This window comes from Aythya ferina (genome assembly GCF_964211825.1).
Source record: "Aythya ferina genome assembly, chromosome: 2".
NCBI lineage: Eukaryota > Metazoa > Chordata > Aves > Anseriformes > Anatidae > Aythya > Aythya ferina.
This window is the reverse complement of record NC_140297.1, coordinates 133,015,958-133,037,010: the sequence shown is the minus strand read 5'-3', so window position 1 is coordinate 133,037,010 and position 21,053 is coordinate 133,015,958. Positions and strand designations below refer to the sequence as shown.

At 36.5% G+C, this 21,053-nt stretch overlaps 1 protein-coding gene across 2 annotated transcripts; it reads right to left on the bottom strand.

Moving 5' to 3' along the window:
* Positions 1-773: 773 nt before the first annotated feature.
* Positions 774-19,348, bottom strand: LRRCC1 (leucine rich repeat and coiled-coil centrosomal protein 1). Of its 2 annotated transcripts, XM_084508670.1 has the most exons (19): positions 19,250-19,348; positions 18,949-19,154; positions 18,528-18,593; positions 17,171-17,338; positions 16,177-16,346; positions 15,865-16,074; positions 14,848-15,050; positions 13,640-13,823; positions 13,166-13,314; positions 11,645-11,849; positions 9,348-9,487; positions 7,739-7,940; positions 6,688-6,873; positions 5,413-5,587; positions 4,515-4,678; positions 3,755-3,963; positions 3,411-3,548; positions 1,795-1,930; positions 774-1,100 (listed from the first exon to the last, which is right to left on the bottom strand). In XM_084508670.1, exons 1-19 carry the CDS (start codon positions 19,306-19,308, stop codon positions 978-980), a joined length of 3,093 nt encoding a protein of 1,030 aa, XP_084364796.1. In that variant the 5' UTR covers positions 19,309-19,348; the 3' UTR covers positions 774-977. The 2 variants fall into 2 exon arrangements, 1 of the variants encoding a protein (XP_084364796.1); XR_014689339.1 differs by lacking the exons at positions 774-1,100; positions 3,755-3,963 and having other exon boundaries at positions 1,810-1,930.
* Between the last annotated feature and the right edge of the window lie 1,705 nt (positions 19,349-21,053).

The window sequence follows — 21,053 nt, the reverse complement described above, 5'->3', positions numbered from 1 at the left end:
TTTCAAGGCCTCTGCTACCATCCCATGCTTAAGCTGTGCCTCATAACAAGAGGCAGGTAGGTGTTCCAGCCTCTGCTTCACACAGCAAGTTCTCGTAACAAGTTGATAACAAGCCCAACAGGCCTCGCACAATTAACCAAAGGTCTGTGGCCTGTTATTAGCATTATTTTTTCAAAAACAAAATTACCTATACAACATTACAGTGCACATTTGGGGGTTCAGAACAAGCTGATACTGAAATCAGGTTAGTAGCTTCTGTTGTCACTTGTGCTACCTGACTCTGCTTTAACTACTGTGAGTTGCAAGGTGGGAAGAAATAGCTCCACCTGGTGTATCAACAAATATGACATTATAATTACTACCATAGCACCAAGTACTTCCAGGGATAGTGCAGTAAAATTAACATTTAGGGGCTTCTGAGCCCTTAAGTGAAATAGATGAAGATGTTGAAGTCTCCATCATGTAAATGTTAGAACAGTCATATTAGCATAAGGCTTATGACTTGTTTCCATAAAGCCTGGTTAGAAGCCACTTGCTGCAACGAGGGCAGATTAAACATTTTCAGGTAAATTATTGGATCTCTTATTACAAGAATCTCTATCCAGATGAAGGAAACCTTAAAGCTTGTCTTAACATATTTTTGTATTCTTGCATCTAGAAAATCTTGTTTTTACATTCTTTTATTAAGAACATTAATGCCTCATTCATATGATGATGTCAGTAATAGATCAACTCTGATCTAATTTCACAGAAGAGTAAAAAATAACCAAAGGTTAGAAAAAATATTTATTATGAAAACACTATATAAATATTCGTCTGATTCCCAAACCTTCAAAATTCTTCACAAAGACTTATTCTCTGGAAGCACTTCAAAGCAAACAAGGAAAAAAGTGCACTGTAGTGCATTTGTTTAAATTAATACACTTTTTAGTGTATATATTAATGAAGGACAACTCTCAAATATAAGGCATAAAGCTTCAAAGATCCTGTTGAATGTCGCTCAGAGCAGATGTAATTCGTCTGATTTTATTTTCCATGGCTTTTTTATTGTTTGCCATTTCCTGTAGAAGCTGACGCATTTCTTCTTCGACACAGTAAACCTGAAAGCATATACAGATCAAATATAATTCTTGCTTTTCCTTAATACACCAATGAACATGTAATCTTGCCAATTTTTAATGCTGATAAGAAATGGAGGAGTTCCATGCTTATGGAACTTAGAGAACTTGTTTTAAACTTTATATTACGGAAAGAAAATATTTATGACTACTACTACAGTTAAATATACAAGTATTTTCTTAAGGAGCTAGATAAAACACCACCAATAAAGACATGACAGGACAAAAATCTCTGAATCAGAAAAAGTCGATGGCATATGGTATAAGACAGTTAAATAAGTATAGCAATTTTGCCAGTAAGCAGAATTTGCAATAGCAGAATTTTGTTTAAAAACGTATTAATTTACTAGGAGATTGCTAGTAATGTATCAAAACTAAAATATCTACTTGTATAGAAAAAGTACGAGTCTGTCACATCTAGAAAGAATGCAATATATAGCAACAGAAACAATTGTTAACACAGGCATGGGTGAGTTAAATGGAGTATCTGGTATAATAAACATTCCTTATCTATACAGGCAAAAATAATGGTAGGGTATCGATTAGTAACAGTGATGCAGTGTACAACTTTGCTTGAACACAGAACCCCATGACAGTACAGTTCTAGGTATTCTCTTAGTGTGCAAAGAACGATAAAATACAAGTAGAATAAACATTTATCTAGTATCAAAATTACTTTTTCATTTGCTGCTTCAATTTGTTTTTGCTTTTCATTTGCCAGCTGCACTAGTTCTGCCTCATGAGCTGCCAACACTGACTCAAGTTGTTTTCTAAAAGCATCATCCATTTCGTGAAGCTTCTCCATAGCAATCCTAAAAAATAAAGAAAGGTACACTCTTAAAAACAACCAAAAATATTAAGTATTTTGCTTTGTCTAATTCTACGTTTCATTAAGGATTTACCAACACAGGAACAAAGACAGTTATTTCAGTATCTGACTTCAGAAGATATCTTGTTTTCTCCAGTGCATGCTCTAGTTTCATGCACCATATTTAGGGCTTCTGGCATTCTGCTTAACAGAAGCAGTTAATCACCAATAGCTGAAACATTTAATCACTAGCAACAATGCAAAAATTCAGACTTGCTACTGCCAACATGGCTAAGAGCTCCATATGTTTTCAAACACTGGCTTATCATACTTTTGCTTCCTGAGAAAAAAATGACTAGACTATGAGATCCTGTAGACTGCCTGCAGGCTTGAGTTTCACACAAACAAAATAGTATCTACTTCACTGACACTCCTTCACATTTCCTTGATTCCAAGCAATTTGTGCTTTTAGGCGATAATTCTAAAATATGCAGTAACAAAGCAAAGCAACTTATTCCACTACGGAATTAATTTACACCAAATTTTTGAAACAAAGTAATTATTTTGGATAAAATTTCAGTTTCGTGACTGATTTTGCAACCATTCCAAAGGTGTAACCATTTGCAACCATTGCAATTGTGTAACCATTTGCAACCATTTCTTCAGGTGTAGTTGCTGTTTTTTTTGTTTGTTTGTTTTTTAAATCAGACTTGACTATCAAGGTATTTTCTTTGATTTATTTCTTTGATTTATTAATCAGATGACCTTTCTTAATTAAAGAGTGCTTAATAAAAGCATTTAATTTAAAAAGCAAAAAAACTTAGTCATCCTAAGCCATTCCTTTAGTAAAATGTGGTTATTTCTGCTAGATAAATCTGCAGTCTTACTAATTAGCTAGTCTTCTCTTAAGAATAGTTGAGAAGAAGAAGGAAAAACAAGAGAAAGGGGGCTAAAGTACAAATCCTACTACCAATCTAAGCTTATCACAGGCAGTGTTCTACCATATTTCTCCATAACGCCGGAAGTCAAGCAACTGAGCATCACCTACATCCTAGGTCATTTTCTGGGGTATGGATATTGGTTTCCAGACTGTTACAGACTGTGAGCCTGTGCCTCAAGTGCATGATGATCTTTACTGCATGACTCCGGACAGCACACGATGACTGTATACCTGTCACTATCACATAAGCATACTAAGGAGGCATAAGTGTAGGCTCTAATAGTTTTCAAATCAAATGGGAATATAGCTAAAAAGTATATAGAACAAATACCGTAAGTGAATGTCAGGTTCCATGTATTAAAGTTGCCTGTATAGCAAGAATTATTTCTACACACACTGTTCACTGGAAATGAGCTCATCAAGTACTTAAAAAAGCATTGTGCATTCTGTCACTGTATAATAAACATTTTGTATACTTATTAGGACTTCAACTCTATAGTAACTGAGCAGTCACAAAATATACTATTAGTGTTAAGGTTTTCACCTCTGAGTTTGAAGACTTTTATTTCTCTCTTCGATCAGCTTCTTCTCTTTGGTATCAAAGCTCTCTTTCATGTGTTTAACTTGCACCTCCAACTGGCTCAACAGCTCCCCTTTACCTTGCCACTTCTTTTTCAGCGCACTGAAAATACATACATTTACAATGAATGCAGATGCCACTTTTTATGAGGACAGAGAAAGTTTTCCATGTTTCCATTTTTCCTTCCCCCTCCCTCCCTTCTGTGGGTTTTAATAGCAAGTTAGTACTCTATGAACAAAAAAAAACCTTCATGGAACTGCTGTATACAATTATGATCCCAAAGAATTATAGTCAATTATGTGCATCACCTGTGTGCTTTCTTAATGTCATCAAGTTCTACTTCTTTTTCTTCTAGTTGTTGCTTTAATTGCTCTTTTCTTTCATTTTGCCTTTCTAATTTTTCCATTAGCTCTTCAAATTCAACAGCTTTTTCATCCAATTGCACTTGTAAAAGCTTCTGAGCTTTCTTATTTTCTTCATGCTGCTTTCTCATTTGTTGATCTTTTTCTTGTAAGCTCTTTAAGAGAGAAACATTTCAGAACACAAAAATGCCCTCCATTTCAACTGTTACCCTTAAAAAAAGGGTGTTTAGTCTATGCTAAACAGAACAAAGCAGAACGATGTGATTAATAAGCTAAAGTTTTAAGTCTCTGAATGAGATGAATGGAATAAACTGAGCAAAACATAGGAGCTTCTCTGTTAAAACACTGACTTACACAAGCAGAAGAGATATTTACGTTGCAAAATAAATCTGACACAATTTTTTTTTTTCCTAGTAACACAGGAAGAAGTCTTATCCTAGTCTTTTCCTCTCTCAAAATCATTATCAAGAACAATGAAGCGAGGCAAAGAGAAGACAATCTGTACAAACTCAAAGAACATTTCCACACGTTAAGTTAGTACAAGGCCCTCTTCTGCTCCCAGTGAAATCAATTGTCACTGACAGCCTAATCATGCTTTCTGAGTAAAACTAGGAGTGCAGAGCCAGCTTTCATCACTCTTTACCATAACTTTTACCACAAGTCTTAATTTTAAATAAGCACATAAATTGTCACACATCCAACTTACTTCTTTTAATCGCCTAATTGTTTCTGTCTGGTCATCCACTATCTTGTTTTTAATTCTTATAGTATCACTGTCCTGTTCCTTTTGCTTTTTTAATGTCTCAATCTCGTTTGTTAAAACCTCAATTTTTGCCTCCAGCTTTCCCCGATCTTGAGAAAGATGAGCTCCTGGATAAAACAGGATATCTGTACTACAACACTCTGTTAACAGGTAACTTCAAGATGTGTTTTTTTGTTTGTTTGTTTTTTTAAATTTAATTTCCTTTCCATTGACATTACAATACTAAACGAACACAATCACTTCAGTCTGCAAGCAGAAAATACTTTAAAGGAATGCAGAACTAAAGGTTGGTATTTTATCCTTTAAAAACGTGTCTAACAAAAAATGAACAGTAATTCTTACACACACAACCAATCTCAAAGAACCCACAAGATGGTGCTAAGAGTCACATGAATCAGGGAGAAAAAAAAAGCAAAGCCTTTTTTCACCCTGTATTTAATGCACCATTGTTTATTTTTACAAGTAGTCTACTGAAATTTTCACATTGGACTTCTGATAGACATGCAGTGTTAAATAACACTACAAACACATCCTTTCATAGCTTTGTATCTAAAAGTGTTTTGTATAACATTATGGCATTTCGATTTTGACATTTTGGGGATGTAGAATATAACTAAGTGTATTCACAACTAACACAACTGCCGTTAAAGTTCTCATAAACAGCCTGTGTACAACAGATCTATTTTTCCATGTCATCTTTACAACTGGTTAAGATAAACAAGACATCCAGACACCCTCTTATGATTACAAATATATTAGGATGTTTACTTGAAAAGTATGATACTGAACACCAGCATTTTTATTGCAATAGAAAGAATAATAATAATAAAAAAAGTTTTACCCTGTTGTGCCAACTCCTGCCCCCATATTTTCCTTTCCATTTTTAATCCATCAATAACAGATTCCTGGGCAGTCAGCTGAGAAATAAGTTTTCCATTTTCCTTCTTCAGAAGTTCCACCTGAACAGCCTTTGCTTTGTCCTGCTCAATCACAGTTTCAAGTTCTTCAGTTCGGCACTGTATGAATATTCATTCAGGGAATGGGAAAAGAAAATAAGATCCTTTAAAATAAGTATTCAAAATTTCAATCAATGCTAGCCACCCAGGAAAGTATTACTGCAAATTAAATGAACTGAGGAATATTCTGCTTGCCTATAAGCTTCTACCTGATTTAAAAAAAACACAAACTCTTCCCATTAATGAGACACAAACATTTGCTTCAAATAGAAATACTTAAATCCCAGAAAATTGTTTATAAAGCTGTTTTCTTAAATAGCCATCTTAAATTATTAATGCCATTATAAAAACCCATTTACATATTGTAAATGTGCAAGTCAGAAACTTTTGCTGTCATTGGTTCTCTTAAGACATTAAAAACCAATCCAAAAGACAAATGAAGCTGTGATGTTTTTGAACTTCCCACGATAAAGATTTATCTTCAATTCCACAAGTTTTTGGTTTATATACTCCTTGTGTTTAATATTACTGTAACTGTATTTTTTTTTTCAGCAACAAACATCACTCATTGGCAGAATCATGTTTTGTTTGGACACCACAATAGTAATGTGTAGCAAGGAGATTAAAAACAGCTGTGCAGGGGCAGTTATGTAGGACAGGCTGGATACATACATCCACTGGATTACACTTCAAAGTTGTTGAACAGTTAGTTATGTTCCTAAGACGCTTAAGAACTATTTGTGGATAACAGTACTATGCTGTACTAGGACAGATTAGTAGTATAAGTTAAAGCAACCATGTCCATGGTATGTAATATTAAAATAAGGCAATTAGCAGGTAAGAACTAATATTGATAATTTTGTTTACCTCTCAGAGGTATTATGCAGATAATGAATATGCTGCTACAATGGAATATTTAAGCAGTTTCAATTTTACTTCACATACAGTGTCCACCTAGTATTTTAGCTGCAGAACCATATTTCATTATCTTGCATTAATACCCCTGACCTTTTGTAAATTAAGGTTTTTAAATCTCTGTTTAGAGTCACTACTATATTACATATACACCATTAGTGCTCATCGGGGGGGGAAGAACTGCACTTTCTCTAAATACATGAATGACTCTGGATTTTGCTATAAGGGTACCATAGTGTTTGTACCTTTACGTTTGCTGTGGCTTCCTGATTTGATTTCATTAATTCTGCAATCTTTGCTTTCTGTTCTTTCACTATACTTGTCAAGTCTTGGATCAGACTTGTCATCTCTTTTTCCTTTTGTTGAAGATGAAAGAGGGTTTGTTGATGTTCAACTAGATCAGCAGCAGCATTTTCAAAATTCTCTTTAACCTAAAATTTGATAAGAACTCTTAATACTAACATTTGAGAATAAGCATGCATACATGCCTATAAATGTCATCTTATTTTCAAATAAAGGAAGAAAGTAAGTTTAGAAACAATAATGTGAAATTAATCTTCATGGAAGCATAGGAGGCAGACCAGAAAAAAGCAGAGCTCAAAAGACAGAAGCACACTCTAAATTGTATGAGGTAAAACAACATTTAAGATCTGGAAAGAAGAACTTACGAGGAAAAAATTCAGAATTCAGTTTTAAGAGAGAGATTTGAAGGGTGAAAATAACACTGATTTAAAATGAAGAAAACCCAATTTAAGACAAAACATTTAAAGTTGTATTTATTTCTCTTACCATTTAAAATAACATCAACACTAGCCATAGAAGTTATCTAAGGAATTCAGTACACAAATTTTGATTTTGAATTTCAAAAATCAATTTTGAATTCAGTTTTCAATTTTGAAACACTAGAGAGCTTAATTATTAAATATACTAATGTACACGTAGCTATAACCTTCTTATCAAGAGACAACAGGACTTTTTACAATAATATATTCTAATAGAAAAGGATTTTTTTTTTTTAAAAGACTACCAGATAGAAGTTTTTTTAATTTCTTTTCATTAACTTTTATTTATGAACAAAAAACGCATTTTTTGCTGTGTGCATACTGACAGCATTTAGTATCTAGGTTTTCATTATGGATAATTCAAGGTTTACTAGTATATTTACGAGGAATCCTAGTATTTTATATGAAGAATCCTTGGAACAAACACCTTAAGAATCAAAAGAATACGACACGTTTAAGAGCACTTAAACAACAGCTCTGTCTAGTTTGAGATCAAATGTTCTTGTGAGCTTACCTCTTTAAACCTTTTCGCTTCAATAGTTAAAGCTAAACGAAATTCATCTTCTAACTCTGTATACTTCTGGTTTAACATATTAATTTTCTCCTGAAATTCTTTAACACGCTGTTCATGCCTCTGCTCCTCTTTAGCCACTTCTTTTGACAAAGCATCTTGAAATTCAGGTCCATGTAAAGCAACTCGGGTTTCAAGTTCTTTCCTGGAGTTACCAAGCACATGCAAGAACTACAGAGAAAAGAACTACAGTATCTCACAAAGCTACTTCAGTTGGTTTCCTTACGATTTTTAGTAACAAAAATTTTACTAGCAAAATGATAAATTATATAATAAAGGGAGTATGTTCCTTAGTTTCACTGACAGATCACAGTCTTCTGTGACAGTGGCCTTGGGATACGAAAAAGCGCATTAACTACTACTACTACTACCACCACCACCCAGAGAAAGGAACAACTTCACTTTTTAATTCAAACTTCTGTAGGAATTATCCAGTTATTCTTTTGCTGTTAGCTAGTGTTTGTTTGCTTTGCAGTTAACAAGGAATCACAAAGATCTGGAAAACATGGTAAATCAGGAAAACTATTGAAACCACAGGAAAAACAGATACCCTCTCCTGCATTTATTCTCTTCTCCTTCCTTACCAAACAACTGTTACTCCCCACTCAGACCCCAAATTTGAGAAGTAACAGCAATCTAAACAACAACATGAAGAGCTTCAGTATATAAAAAAAGAGCTCCTTCCTGAACGGGAACATCCCCATAAGAGAATGATGAAGAATTACCCTGCACTTTAAGACTACTCTCTTCAACTGCTTTAATGCAAAAACAAGCCTGCTGTCCTTCACATTAAATCTTCTGGAGATTTATAAGGGAACGATCAAAAGGTCTCAAAACGTAGCTATGAGATCTTTCCATCTTCCATTACCTTGACATTCGAATACACGTAATCTTGAAGTCTAGCATGTGTTACCAGCTTTCTTAAAAAAAAAATAAATCAATAACCTTCCTCAAATACTAGTATAGAAAACACCACGACTTGCTTTAGTTTGTACACATATTTGATTGTACTAGCTCAACAATATAGAACTTCTGCTCAAGTACTCTTCAAAAAAGCAAACTTCGAAGGGAAAGGGGAAAAACAGCCAATCAAGCCACCCACCCACCCACTCACACTAACACAAGATGCTATAGAAGCTGACAATTTGGGGAATGCTTTGTATTACTTAAGTATATGTAGACCTTCAGACAACAATTCAAATGTGATTTTAATTTTTACCTGATTGTTTCCTAGATTAAAGATCATGTATTTAAAACACAAGAGGGTTCAGCCATATAATAAGTCAAGAATATAAGAACAGAAGGACTGTAAGAACATTTGCCTACATGATCTTGCAAGTCAGGAGTCTAAAAAGCTTTGAAGACATCCTTAAATAGGCATGGGAATGTGTGGGAAGACATCTACTTTTTTTTCCTGTTTTAAACAAAGCACATATCTCCCATTAAAAACAAAAAGGCACCCACATGGTTGGGAGAACACATTCAAACAAAACATTTGCAACGCTAACATCTCTATTAACTTGTTGGGAAAATAAAATAGAAGATCCCATACCTTTGTTCTTGTTCTTTTAATATAAGAAGTTCATGTAGTTGTTTTACCTTCTCCCTCTGCTGTCTAAGAGATATTCGGAGTAACTGTACTTCTCTTTCATTTGCTGATGCTTTAAGTTCTGCTTCTTGCACGTGTTTCATCTGTATAGAATTCATAAAAACAAGAGGAACAAGATTCTTAAAACTATCATCTATTCTTTAGATCTTGTACTAGAATAAAAATGAGCAGGTGCTTTAATAAAAGCATCATGCATGTCTACCCAGGCCGTTATGTTTACATCATGCTCCAAAACTGACAGTATTTTCACAAGATTTTATGGAATTTTATTATGTTACCTCCCCAGGCAAAAGATATTTTTTACTTAATAAACTGTTACATGTGCAGAAATTGAAGACTAAATGTTTAAGATTTAAGTGTTAGCTTATCTTACTACAAAACAAAAAAGCTCTCATAGTAATACCTGTATTGGTTTCAAGCAAAACATTTATAGTTGTATTTGGTATCACTATTTTTCTTTAAACACTCCAAATCCAAACATCTTAAATCTTACAGTTTAAAGTTGCTGAACAGAGCTGCTTTCTAGTGATTTTACACAAAATGGAGATGCAGTATAAATAGCAGATGGAATACTCCACTTTTTCCATGAAGCATTCATGAAGAATTCTGTTCTAGAATCTGAAGCCTTTTACATAAAAAAAAAAAAAAAAAAAGAAAAAAAATCTTTGCTGTCTTGGCAAGCAGAAAAAAATAAAATAGTTATAAAAAAAGTTTTAATTACTCATGAAATGGTAATTCAGAATCAAGATGCTTCAGAAGTTACACTGCTACAGAAACAGTGGAAGTGATGTTAACGCTGGTATTCTCACTCCTTAGAAGTGTTTCATGAATTCATCTCATTAGTTGTGTGCTCAAGTGGCATTAATAACTTAACTACCCTGTCAATCTGTCCTCCTAAGCAAAGCAATGGACTCAGCACCTCTCTCCAAATTCTGTACTAGCACAATTCTAATCTGTTTGCTTTCAAGAGTAATGAAGCTGTGAAAGGTTAATAGACTACAAGATTACTTTATGCATTAGTTATCTAATGGCAGAACTAAACACAATCAAGACAACCTAGTTTAATTTCCAACTCCCACCAGAAACAAACAGAAAATTCAACCTCCACAAAACAAGATGCAAAACAAAATGATTTTCTTTCTGAATTCCTTCAAAATTCTCCTTTCAACTTCATATTTAACTATCAAAATCTAAAAAAAATAAAGAAAAGCTATACAGCATATCCTATTGAGTTAGAAAAAACGTTATTAAAGGAGACAGCAGCCACTGGAAGCAATATGTGCTTCTGCATAACTTTCAGCTTTACAGTTTATATGCTAACTTCAGCTGTATGAATACCACTGTACTATTGTGAGGCATGTGTAAGAAAACAAATCTCCATGTTCTAAATGAGAAAGAGCATTTAAAGAGCATTTAGACGCAGCCCACTGTATCCCTCTTGTTTTGTGGATGAAAGGAGGTAATTGCCTCCTAAATTGAAAAATAATAAAAAAAAATAATCAAATGAGAACACTTGCAAATTTAAACAGTGACAGAAAACAGGGTAAAAATTCAGACGCATGGAATCTTGAACCCTTTAAAGAAATAATCTAGTCATGCTGACTGAAAAGTCACTTACAGTTTCTGTAAGTGGACACATTCGGAAACACAAATGAGCTGATATACAAATATATTCTAACAAAAAAAAAAAAAATAGTGGGGGAGCTGCATTTAGCCACTGAAAATTCACCAATGAATTACTCAGTCAGAAACAGTGGCATATAAGAATAAAAAACAGAACTACAAGCAAATAAAAACTCCAAGCAAACAAACAAAAAAAAACACAACAGAGTTTTAAAATCAATTTTCTTTGGTTATGATTAAAAGCATTTAATTTTTAACCAACAAAACAAACAGAACCATCAGGTTTCTCTCTCATTAGTACTATAAGATCTTTATTGATTTCAGCCACATTTTAAAAAATTGTTCTCCTTTCTTTGTATCTTCAGAAAGGTATCAATTCTTAGTCTTAAGTACATAAGACTTGTTCTCTTTTATCTTAAGAACATGCCACATGACATTTCTATTACTAAAGACATTAGTTGACAATTAAAATGGATGCTTATTATTAACTACCACAATGTAGAAAAAACAGCTTAACTGTGGAAAACTAAGACTGCAGTCTAAAGTCGCGTTTATTAATACCTACCAGTATAGTAGCTATCCAGTTTGAGTATTATTTACTCATGAAAAATATTTACCTCTATTGCTCGTTGCTGCAGTCTCTGTGTCTCCATCTTGGAGAGTGTTTCTTCTAAAGCTTGCATAGCCTTCTGATGTTCTGCTTCTTTATTTTTTGCTTTATTTAACTCATTAGTAAGTCTTTCAGTTTCACCTTTCAGCTGCTGGATGTCTGCTTGTAGTCTTGTTTTAGCATCTCTCTCTTTCAGTATCAATTCCTTCATCCTGAGAATAAACGCAATCAAGTTGCATGGCAAACATTTTTTAATTTAGTCAATTATGGCAACATTTATTAATTGGCGTAGCACTGCATCTTGCACTTCTTTGCATTACTGCACTGAGCTTCATTTTAACTGAAAATGAGCTGAAGACCACCTCATTAATAGGTCATTAAGGAAATTACATTCCAAATATCATTTTGCTTAATATTTAAGTTGTACCTACAGTATCAATTTCTGATTTGATACTTTTCTTTCAAAAACTTAGCTCTTCTATAGAAAATATTAGAATAGCTAAGGACATTTAAATCTCAGAAGGAATAAAATAATAGTCATATCCAAAATGGCAACAAAGAAAGGTGGGAAGGGAACCTGGAGAAACAAGGAGAAAAATGGGAAATAGAATGAATCATAGAATGGTTTGGGTTGGAAGGGACCTCGGAGATCATCTAATTCTAGCCCCCCTGCCATGGGCAGGTGCACCCCCCACCAGACCAGGTTGCTCAAAGCCCCATCCAGCCTGGCCTTCGACACCTCCAGATATGGGGCATCCACAACCTGTGCCAGGGCCTCACCGCCTTCATAATAATCACAGTCAACCATGGATAGTAGCTCAGGAAGCACTTGTAAGCAAACGCACCTGATCCACAAGGTGCAATTGAGAAAGACAAACATAAGAGACATCTCTGAACAAAGTATTGTTTGTTGACAACTACGTTAGAAGAGAGAAATTCTGAAAAATAGGAAGAAGTTGTTCAGAAATTGAAGGATTATGATAGTGGTCTATATGAAGTCACACTAGACCTGACCTGCACAACACGCTGTCTATTCGCCAACTCCGGCCTACCAAAAACTTTTGTGCACACATGGGAAAAAAAGCCAGTGTGTATAGGTGGAAAAAGAGCTTGGGAATTGCAAGCTTCAAGTATGGCATAACACAAAATACAGTTAACTAGACCTTCAGCTGAAAGTACAATTACAACACAGATTAGTTAGAAAGTAGAGGGCTAGAACTGGAATTCAGTGGCATACTGTTACAATTCTGAGACACAAAGAGGAAGACGTGGACACTAAGCACTGACAGAAATTTCTTGTTTCCCTCTTTCTTCTTGAGCAAGCATTGACAACCCATCAGGTCTTGCCACATACTGGATTTATAGCAGAGCTGCAGAAAGGAATTTCATTAGGCAACACAGATGTTTGAACAGAACTTCATGACGCATCATTTTTCAAGTATAGTTTTTTAAACCTTTTCTCATTTCTTGAGCCTATAAACTCAATTACAGAAGAAAATGCATATACTACAGCACTTAATTTCCCTACCTCTCTGTAGTATATACAGCCATACTCTGAATATTCTTTTCTTCTTTTGCATGTTTCTGTAGTTCTTTGACATGCTCTGTTAACTTCTTCTCTGCTTGTTCTGCTTTCCACCTCCTCTCTTTCTCCTGATCCAGTTCCTGAATCAGCGCCTTAGCAAGAAGTGGTAAGCATCAACTTATTTGGAAATACTCATACGTAGCCAAAAATGTTGAAGAATATTCATAATTGTACAACAAGGTTACTTGGTCTTCCTTGAATCAAGAGAAAAGTTCAAGCGATATGCCCCCCTTCCTCCCCAAGTAAAATCAAATTATCTTACAGTTGACACTATAAAGAGCTTCACTATTTTTACCATTTTTAATAGCTATCTACATGTAATTATTTTTGTCACCTACAATTTTAGAGTTCCACCAGGAGACATACATTTGACTTCCAGAAAAGACACACTCATACTTGAAATGATGCAAAACATACTCTGTATGTGGATTCCTCTGTGGCATTTGAATTCATTTCATCCACTTTTTCTAAATTGCTCTGTCTTCCAGTTAGTATTTCAGCTCTTCTTCCCACTACTTCCAAATCTGGAGCATCCGATGATGAATTGAGGTTAGAGTCTCTCTGATGGGAATGAGGATACTTTGAAGAACTCCTCTCTTCCCTATAATGGCATGGGATCAAGATATACTTAACATGCAGAGTTTAAACATCTCTTCAAACACCATCATAAAAAGTGCAAGGGATTCAGATATGTAACTGTAAAAGTATAGAAGCTAAACAATACAGTTCAAAGCCACCTAGAAAATAATTTATAAGCATGTCATGAAGCAAGCAGCTAAACTCAAATCTTCAGTTGTAAAAATACGCAGTACTGGTAGGTGCTATTGGAAATATATCTTACGATCAGATAGATAGGAAAGAGCTTTTGAAGAAGCAGAGCAGCTGACTAATGTAGTCCAACTTATATCATCTTCTGTTGCTCACTTCTGATATACACTATATAATCAAACAAATTACTATAATATCCTCAGTGTCAGCACAAAAATTGGACAGTTGTATTTTTTATGACTGTTCTGACATCATGATTTTTTAAAAATTTGACTCAAGCAGCGATGCATTTTCATAATGAAATTCTGTCGCTATAATTTAAAAAGATAAAATATAGATGAAAAAGTTTTTCTGAATTCTCGGTTCAATTTCCTTTTTACCTAAAGACTCACATGAAATGCTCATACAGGGAAATGACCGACTGAGTGAAGAACGAATTTCAAAAAATTAAATAATACGTAGGCATCATTTCTATACAAGTACAAAGATGTGTTACCATTTCAAAATACAAGGCACATAAAAGACTAATACTGAAAAATAAGGATGCAAGAGTTAATATAAACAGTCAGACTAAGAAAAAAAGGGGCTTGGACATTTATCAGCTGGGCCAGCTAACAAGTATTTCATTTTATTTCCGCAACTCCCAAGAATAAACTTCAGAAATTTGACACAATTGTTTTCTTAATCAATAAATTTGTTGTAAAGCCTTAGTAGCTAATGATTTTTAGGGGCATTATTAACAGGAAACTAGTTTATTCAACCTACTACTTTCATAAAATATTTCAGGACAAACTACATTCTCCCTGACAACGTTCAGCTTAGTTATTTTTTCCTTTATAGGGCAAACGTGGACATACCTGTTAGTTACCTTGCTTTTAGGATGATTTGAATGACATCTGGTAGATAAGGTAGTTCTACGGTAAGTAGGGATCTTGCTTCTTTTCACAACCTTTTTATTGCTCTCTTTCCCACTCTCATGATCGCTCTCAGAAGTTGGATCTGTGTCTCTTTTAGGTTTAAGAACATTTGGAGGGGCTTCCCTTCTTGAGGCTTCAGATACCTACGAACAAATCGAGGTTTTATTTGTACGTTTTACAATGTCTAATTAACTAAATTCTAACACTTTTCTAGATGTTGTTTTTGTAAAGCTAACACTTACAAAATAATTTTCATTAAGTAGATAATTGCTTCTAAACTACCCCTTCCATCCTTGCTAAAACAATTCAATGATTTAGATATAACAAATCCAACAGAACTGCATGCTTGCAATATGTAATTTTATCTTTTTGAAATGCCTGAAGTTTCTTAAAAAATGATTAGGCATAGAAGCTCGGTGCAAAATGTAAAACACAGTACAAAAAAAGTAATTACATGTTTGCAAGGCACAACATAAACTGTTATCAAAGTACATGAAAATAAACCTGACAAACATATCAGACCAACTTGACCTATTACTTAGCAAAATAAACTTCTACAAACTCTATAATGCAGCTGTTTTGCTACATTTCATATTTCACTCAAGTTCAATTACATATAGTGATGGCTTTGGAGTGGGGAAAAAAAGAGAAAATTGTTTTCTGTATTCTATGTAATATATTATGATCAGATAGTTCTTCCAATCACATATACTAGTTTTTAGTCAGTACAAAAGTTTCCATAATTCAAAGTTCAATCTCCAGCTTTAAAGTGTTGTGTTTGTTTTTTTAAAAACTTACTCTCAGTTTTTCAACATTACTAGATACACGTTAGTATGAAGTCAGCACACACATAACCAGTATAAATCATATGTCTGTCATGGTGAACTTTTGCAGTATAATGAAGTACATCTAATTTTATGAACAAAACTTTCTGTGCAATCATAGAAAAAAAATCACCTTCTGCAGTATTTCTGAAATTTGATCTTCTATTTTTTTAATCCTCATCTCACTCTGTATTTTATCAAGTATGGCCTTCTCTGGTTCTGAAGATGAAACAAGCTCTGTAGAGGAGCTGACAGAACTTTGTGCTGGTACTTTTGTACGCTGACGAAAATATGCTAATGCCTGGTCGATATGTGGTGTCACCACTGGTAACGCAACATCATTCTGTCAAAAGGAAAGACAACTCCTGTAACATTAATGAGTTGCATGCAGTATAAAAAAATAAAATCTATCAATTTTAAATTCAGTACACACAAACTATGGCACCTGATGTTTGGATGAAGGGGACCCAGGTGAAACCAAACAGTCCAAAATGTCTTCTAAACATTGCAAATTGTTCAAATTTCCTTCTGCCAGGTCGACTGGTTCACCATAAACACTTACTCCGTCTAGAACCATCAGCTGGGGCAAAGTCTGAAGAAGAGTTTCTCTATAACCTTAAGGAAAAGACTGGATTGAAATTAATCTCAAAAAAAAAAAAAAAAAAGAGGGTGAAAAAAGGACTTGTAGTGTATTTTAGGTACCTTGTCATCATTGAAAAAGTAGTGAGTTATCTACAAGTGCCTCACCAATCCCCTACTCATAAAGGCTTTCAACAGAAAACATTATAAAACAACAGAACTGGGAAGGCGCCTGCACAGCCCTGGTCTACACTGAGATTTCCCAACCACTACCGGCAGTTGCAAAGACAACTTTTTCATATAGACCTACTGCACCAGAACAACTGGTGCAAATACAATGATACACAAATGTAATGAAAAGCAAGTTCTGAAAGGACTACCCCTAACTCTGTCCTTTTTCAGTGAATGAAAATGCTACTTATATTAACAACTTACATGCAGTGTCTTACAATCTGCCTGTCACTGCTTACTGATGCTGTGGGAAAAGGAGGAAAGGTTAATAGTGCTTATGTCTCATCTTCCTCTTGCTGCAATTTGCTTTTTGTCCACCTCCTGCCTTAACCTAAAGTAAGAGTTAACCTTAAGGCACTTTATGTGCCTTAATCACGTAGTTGAACCTTATTAACACGTACAAGATTTACAACTTTGAGAATATACTTTGAGCAAATAAAAGACTGCTCTATGGGAAACAAATTCATTTTGACAGAACTTCATTTGACAGAAATTTATTTTGACAGAGTGGCCAGCTTAAGAATGAATTTGCAAGCTTCAGAACCTGGTCAACAGTTTAAAGGAAATTACTGACCAATAAAGTTAGTAATTATCTACTACAAATCATCTACCTGACGTGAGATCCATACCTGCTGTCTGACAAACTGGATTGGTCTTTCCATTTTTTTCCAGTGTCAGATTGGTCAAACAGTGCAGCCCCTTTAAGCAGTGAAGTAAATGATTAATATCGTTTATGCAGTTGCTGTGAAGATCGATACAGCTAAGCTTATAACTGGTTCCGTGAAGGCACTGGAATCCTATAAGAGAAAAAAAAAAAAAAAAAAAAAAAAAAAAGGATTCCTGCTATGATTCTAGACTACAGGGGTTAGACCAAATTGCATCTTGTTGAAAAATATTCAGTAAACAGCACATCATAATTGGAAACAATGTACCAATGTTTGATAAAATAAATTTTAATAAAATAAACATGTTGCTCAAAGTTCCTTTTCATAACTTAGTTCATTAACAAAAGTTGTTACAAACACCCTTCAATTTCTACTACAAACTCCCTTCGTTCTACAGCTTAATACCTTAGTTAGAAACAATGACTGACCATTTCAACAAAAAAGATTTAGAATTTCCCCATCATACCCAAAGTTGTATTTTTATCCTATAAGAAGGGAAGATGGGAATCTTTTGGAAGCATCTTCCAGGAGCACTGGATTTTTCACTTTGGAAATAAGTTTAAAATGTTTACTGTACATTGCTGTGAACAGAACAGGGAGTTCAATACACTGACACAGTACTAAACCATGACACAGATTTGGCAAAATTTTGGCAAAATTCATACATTATACATATGACAATATTTCTTTAAGTTTTATTTCTCTAGCATAGTAAAGAAGTAAAATTCTGTTCTCTGCGAAAGGAGAAAATTCTGCTTTCTTCACCCATTTTACTTACAATACTTTTAATTCAAGTAAAGAACATAAAATCAAAACATTTGTTCATCAAATTAGTAGCTACAGTTACTGGGCTTCCAGATTTACTCAGTCCAGACTATTATAGATCATACACGTGAGAAAAATATAGCCTGTCTCCTTTTGTAAGCCATTGCACATTGTTAAAAATAGAAATCTTCATGCTTCACAATTCTTGATGGGAATTTTACCCAACTACATCAGGTGCTCTGAGCAGTTACAATTTGTAAACCCACTGTTCACCAACACCAGATGTTGCAGGCAGACATTTTTTTTTTTACCCCTGTTCCCATGCAGCTAAACAGAAGTACCTATAAACTGCTATGGTCAAGTTTACAGACATGAAGTTCAGCCTTGCCAAACACATTAGAACTAATTCCAGTTCATGCACAACCCAGGAAAGAAGAAAATTTAAAGCTGCCACCTCTATCAGCATTACTTAGTCAATCGGCTGAACTACTAGAAACCTCTGCAAATATACCTGGTCTTTTTTAATTGAAGTGATGCACATGCCCAGGCTACTTACCAGAGAGATCGTGTATATGATTGTATGACAAATTCAGCGCAGTTAAATTAAAGAGCTTTTCCAGTCCTAAACAAAGTGAGGGAAAAAGAGAAAGTCAGATTTCGAGTAAAATGCTCTGCTTTGTCAAGTCAAGACTTGCAGAGTAAGTCAGTCTTTTAAAAAATCATAGCTACAAATTGTAACAATAAACTGTGATGATAATATAAAGGAAAAAAAGTCAGTTTTTCCTTCCATTCAAAGGCATCTTTCTATGATGTTTACAGACAGCACACACATATTTTATAGTTTACACAACAAGGCTAGCAGTTTGTATTAACTCAGCAGAGCCTCAGTAGAGGCATGCTTCCCAGAAGGAAGCTTTACCACAGCTCTCAGAAAAGCTTCCTACGCTGCCAAACGGACTGAAACAAACACTGCCGACCCTCCACTTTCGTTATCAGGTTGCCGGACAGATTCAGGGTGCGCAGGCTCCCCAGGGCGCTCAGCCCCTCGATGCGGCGGATGCGGTTCGCGGACAGGTCCAGGTGCTGCAGGCCCCGCAGGCGGTCGAGCCCCTCGATCCTGGCGATGCGGCGGCGGCTGGCGTCCAGCGTCTGCGGCTCCGAGCCCCGGGCGACGTCCAGGAGGCTGCAGGGAAAGGCACCCGCCGTCAAGCCGGGCACGGCCACTGCTTCCCCTCGCCCCTCAGGGCCCGCTGCCCCCCCTCAGGGCGCCCCCCTCACCTCTGCCCGCCGCCCTCCGCCAGGCCGGGCTGCCCGGGGCCGCCCCGCTCCGCCGCCATCCCGCCGCCGCGCTTCGAACTTCCCTCCGCTCCTCACGGCGCCGTTACGACAGCCCTGCCGCAAAGCGCCGCCCCGCCCGTTGCCATGGGCACGGCGCATAGCGAGAAAGGGTCTGGTGGGAGGGGGAGAGGGCAGCTCGAAGCATGCGCACTGCTGTAGGTGACGCCGCGGCTTGCCCGTTGAGGGGCCGACGTTGACGCGGGTGCCCTTAGAAGCTTAGAAACGTCTAGGTTGGGAGAGACCTTCAAGGTCATCTAAACAATGAAAAAGAAAAAAGTCAACAAGTGAACAAGTGAAAAGCAATGTTGTGGTTTAACCTGGGGGGCAGCTAAGCACCACACAGCTGTTCGCTCCCTCTCTCCCCTGCCTTTTTGGGATAGGGGAATTGGGAAAAAAGTGAAAGCCTGTGGGTTGAGATAAGGACAGTTTATGGGGACAGAAAAGAAAGGATAATAACAAATAAAATTAATAAAAATATAATAACGTGTACAAAACAAGTGATGCACATTGCAATTGCTCACCATCTGCTGACTGATGCCAAGCCTCTCCCCGAGTAGCTGGTCCCCCCACCCCAGCCAGCTCCCCCGTATGAATTGTTCCATATGATGCCATATGGTATGGAATATCCCTTTGGCCATTTTGGGTCAGCTGTCCTGGGTCTGTCCCGTCCCAGCTCCTGCTGCACCCCTAGCCTGCTCACTGTCAGGACAGTGTGAGAAGCCAAAAAGTCCTTGGCTTAGTGTAAGCACTGCTCTGCAACAATTGTGTTATCAGCACTCTTCTCATCCTAATCCAAAACATAGCACCCTACCAGCTGCTAGGAGGAAAATTAAGTCAATCCTAGCCAAAACCAGGACAAACAAAAAAAAAAAAGATACATTCATCTGCCACCTCCTTCCCCCAAGCCCTTTTCCTCATAGCCAGCTGTCCTCCCAGCCCTCCTCAGTCCCTGTGAGTAAATGGGGAAGGGATGGCTGCAGTCACTAACAGCATCTCGCTGCTGCTCTCTCATGCTTTTACCTCCTCCACCATGGGCCTCTCCACAGGATGCAGGGAAATCTTTGCTCTGCCACTAGAGCACTTTCTCCACTGTTTCTTCAATTACCCTGGTGCTCACACTGCTGTTTCTTACACTTTTTGTTCATTTTTCTTCTGCCTGTGCAGTGTTTTCTGCCCTTTCTTAAGTGCATTTTGCCAGAGGTGCCACCAGTTTCACTGCCAGGCTCAGCTGTGCCTTGCAGTGGGTCTTTTGGAGGTGACCATGGCACACACAGAAACCACCTCCACAACCTCCCTTGTTACCAAAACCCTGCCATTTACACCCAACGCAGCTGGGTTTGGGGTTGGTGATATGTAATGAGAAGAGATCTTCCTGCAGACCAGGAGTGCCCAGACACGAGTATCATATATTCATGCAATTGTGGAGTATCTGGAGATTGAAGGTACCCTACAGGGGTCATTGAGTCCATCTCCTGGCTCCACACAGGGCCACCTAAAAAATCAGACCATGTGTTTGAGAGCATTGTCCAAATGCTCCTTGAACTCCAACAGGGTGGGTACTGTGACCACTGCCCTGTAGAGCCTGTTCCAGTGCTTACTGACAATGATGAGGTTGCCCTTCTGTCTTCTCTAAGCTGGACAAACCAAGTGACTTTAACCACTCCTCATATGTCTTCCACTCTAAACCTCTTCCCTTCTTAGTTCCCCTTCTCTGGATGCTCTTTAACAGGTTTAAGCCACAATA

Excerpts from the sequence above, each read along its gene's own strand:
- LRRCC1 (XM_084508670.1), bottom strand. The coding sequence starts at position 19,308 with ATGGCGGCGGAGCGGGGCGGCCCCGGGCAGCCCGGCCTGGCGGAGGGC. Across the intron at positions 15,051-15,864 it reads TTTCAGAAATACTGCAGAAG|GTATCTGAAGCCTCAAGAAG; the intron begins GTGATTTTTTTT and ends ATTTGTTCGTAG. Across the intron at positions 9,488-11,644 it reads TGCAGCAACGAGCAATAGAG|ATGAAACACGTGCAAGAAGC; the intron begins GTAAATATTTTT and ends AATTCTATACAG.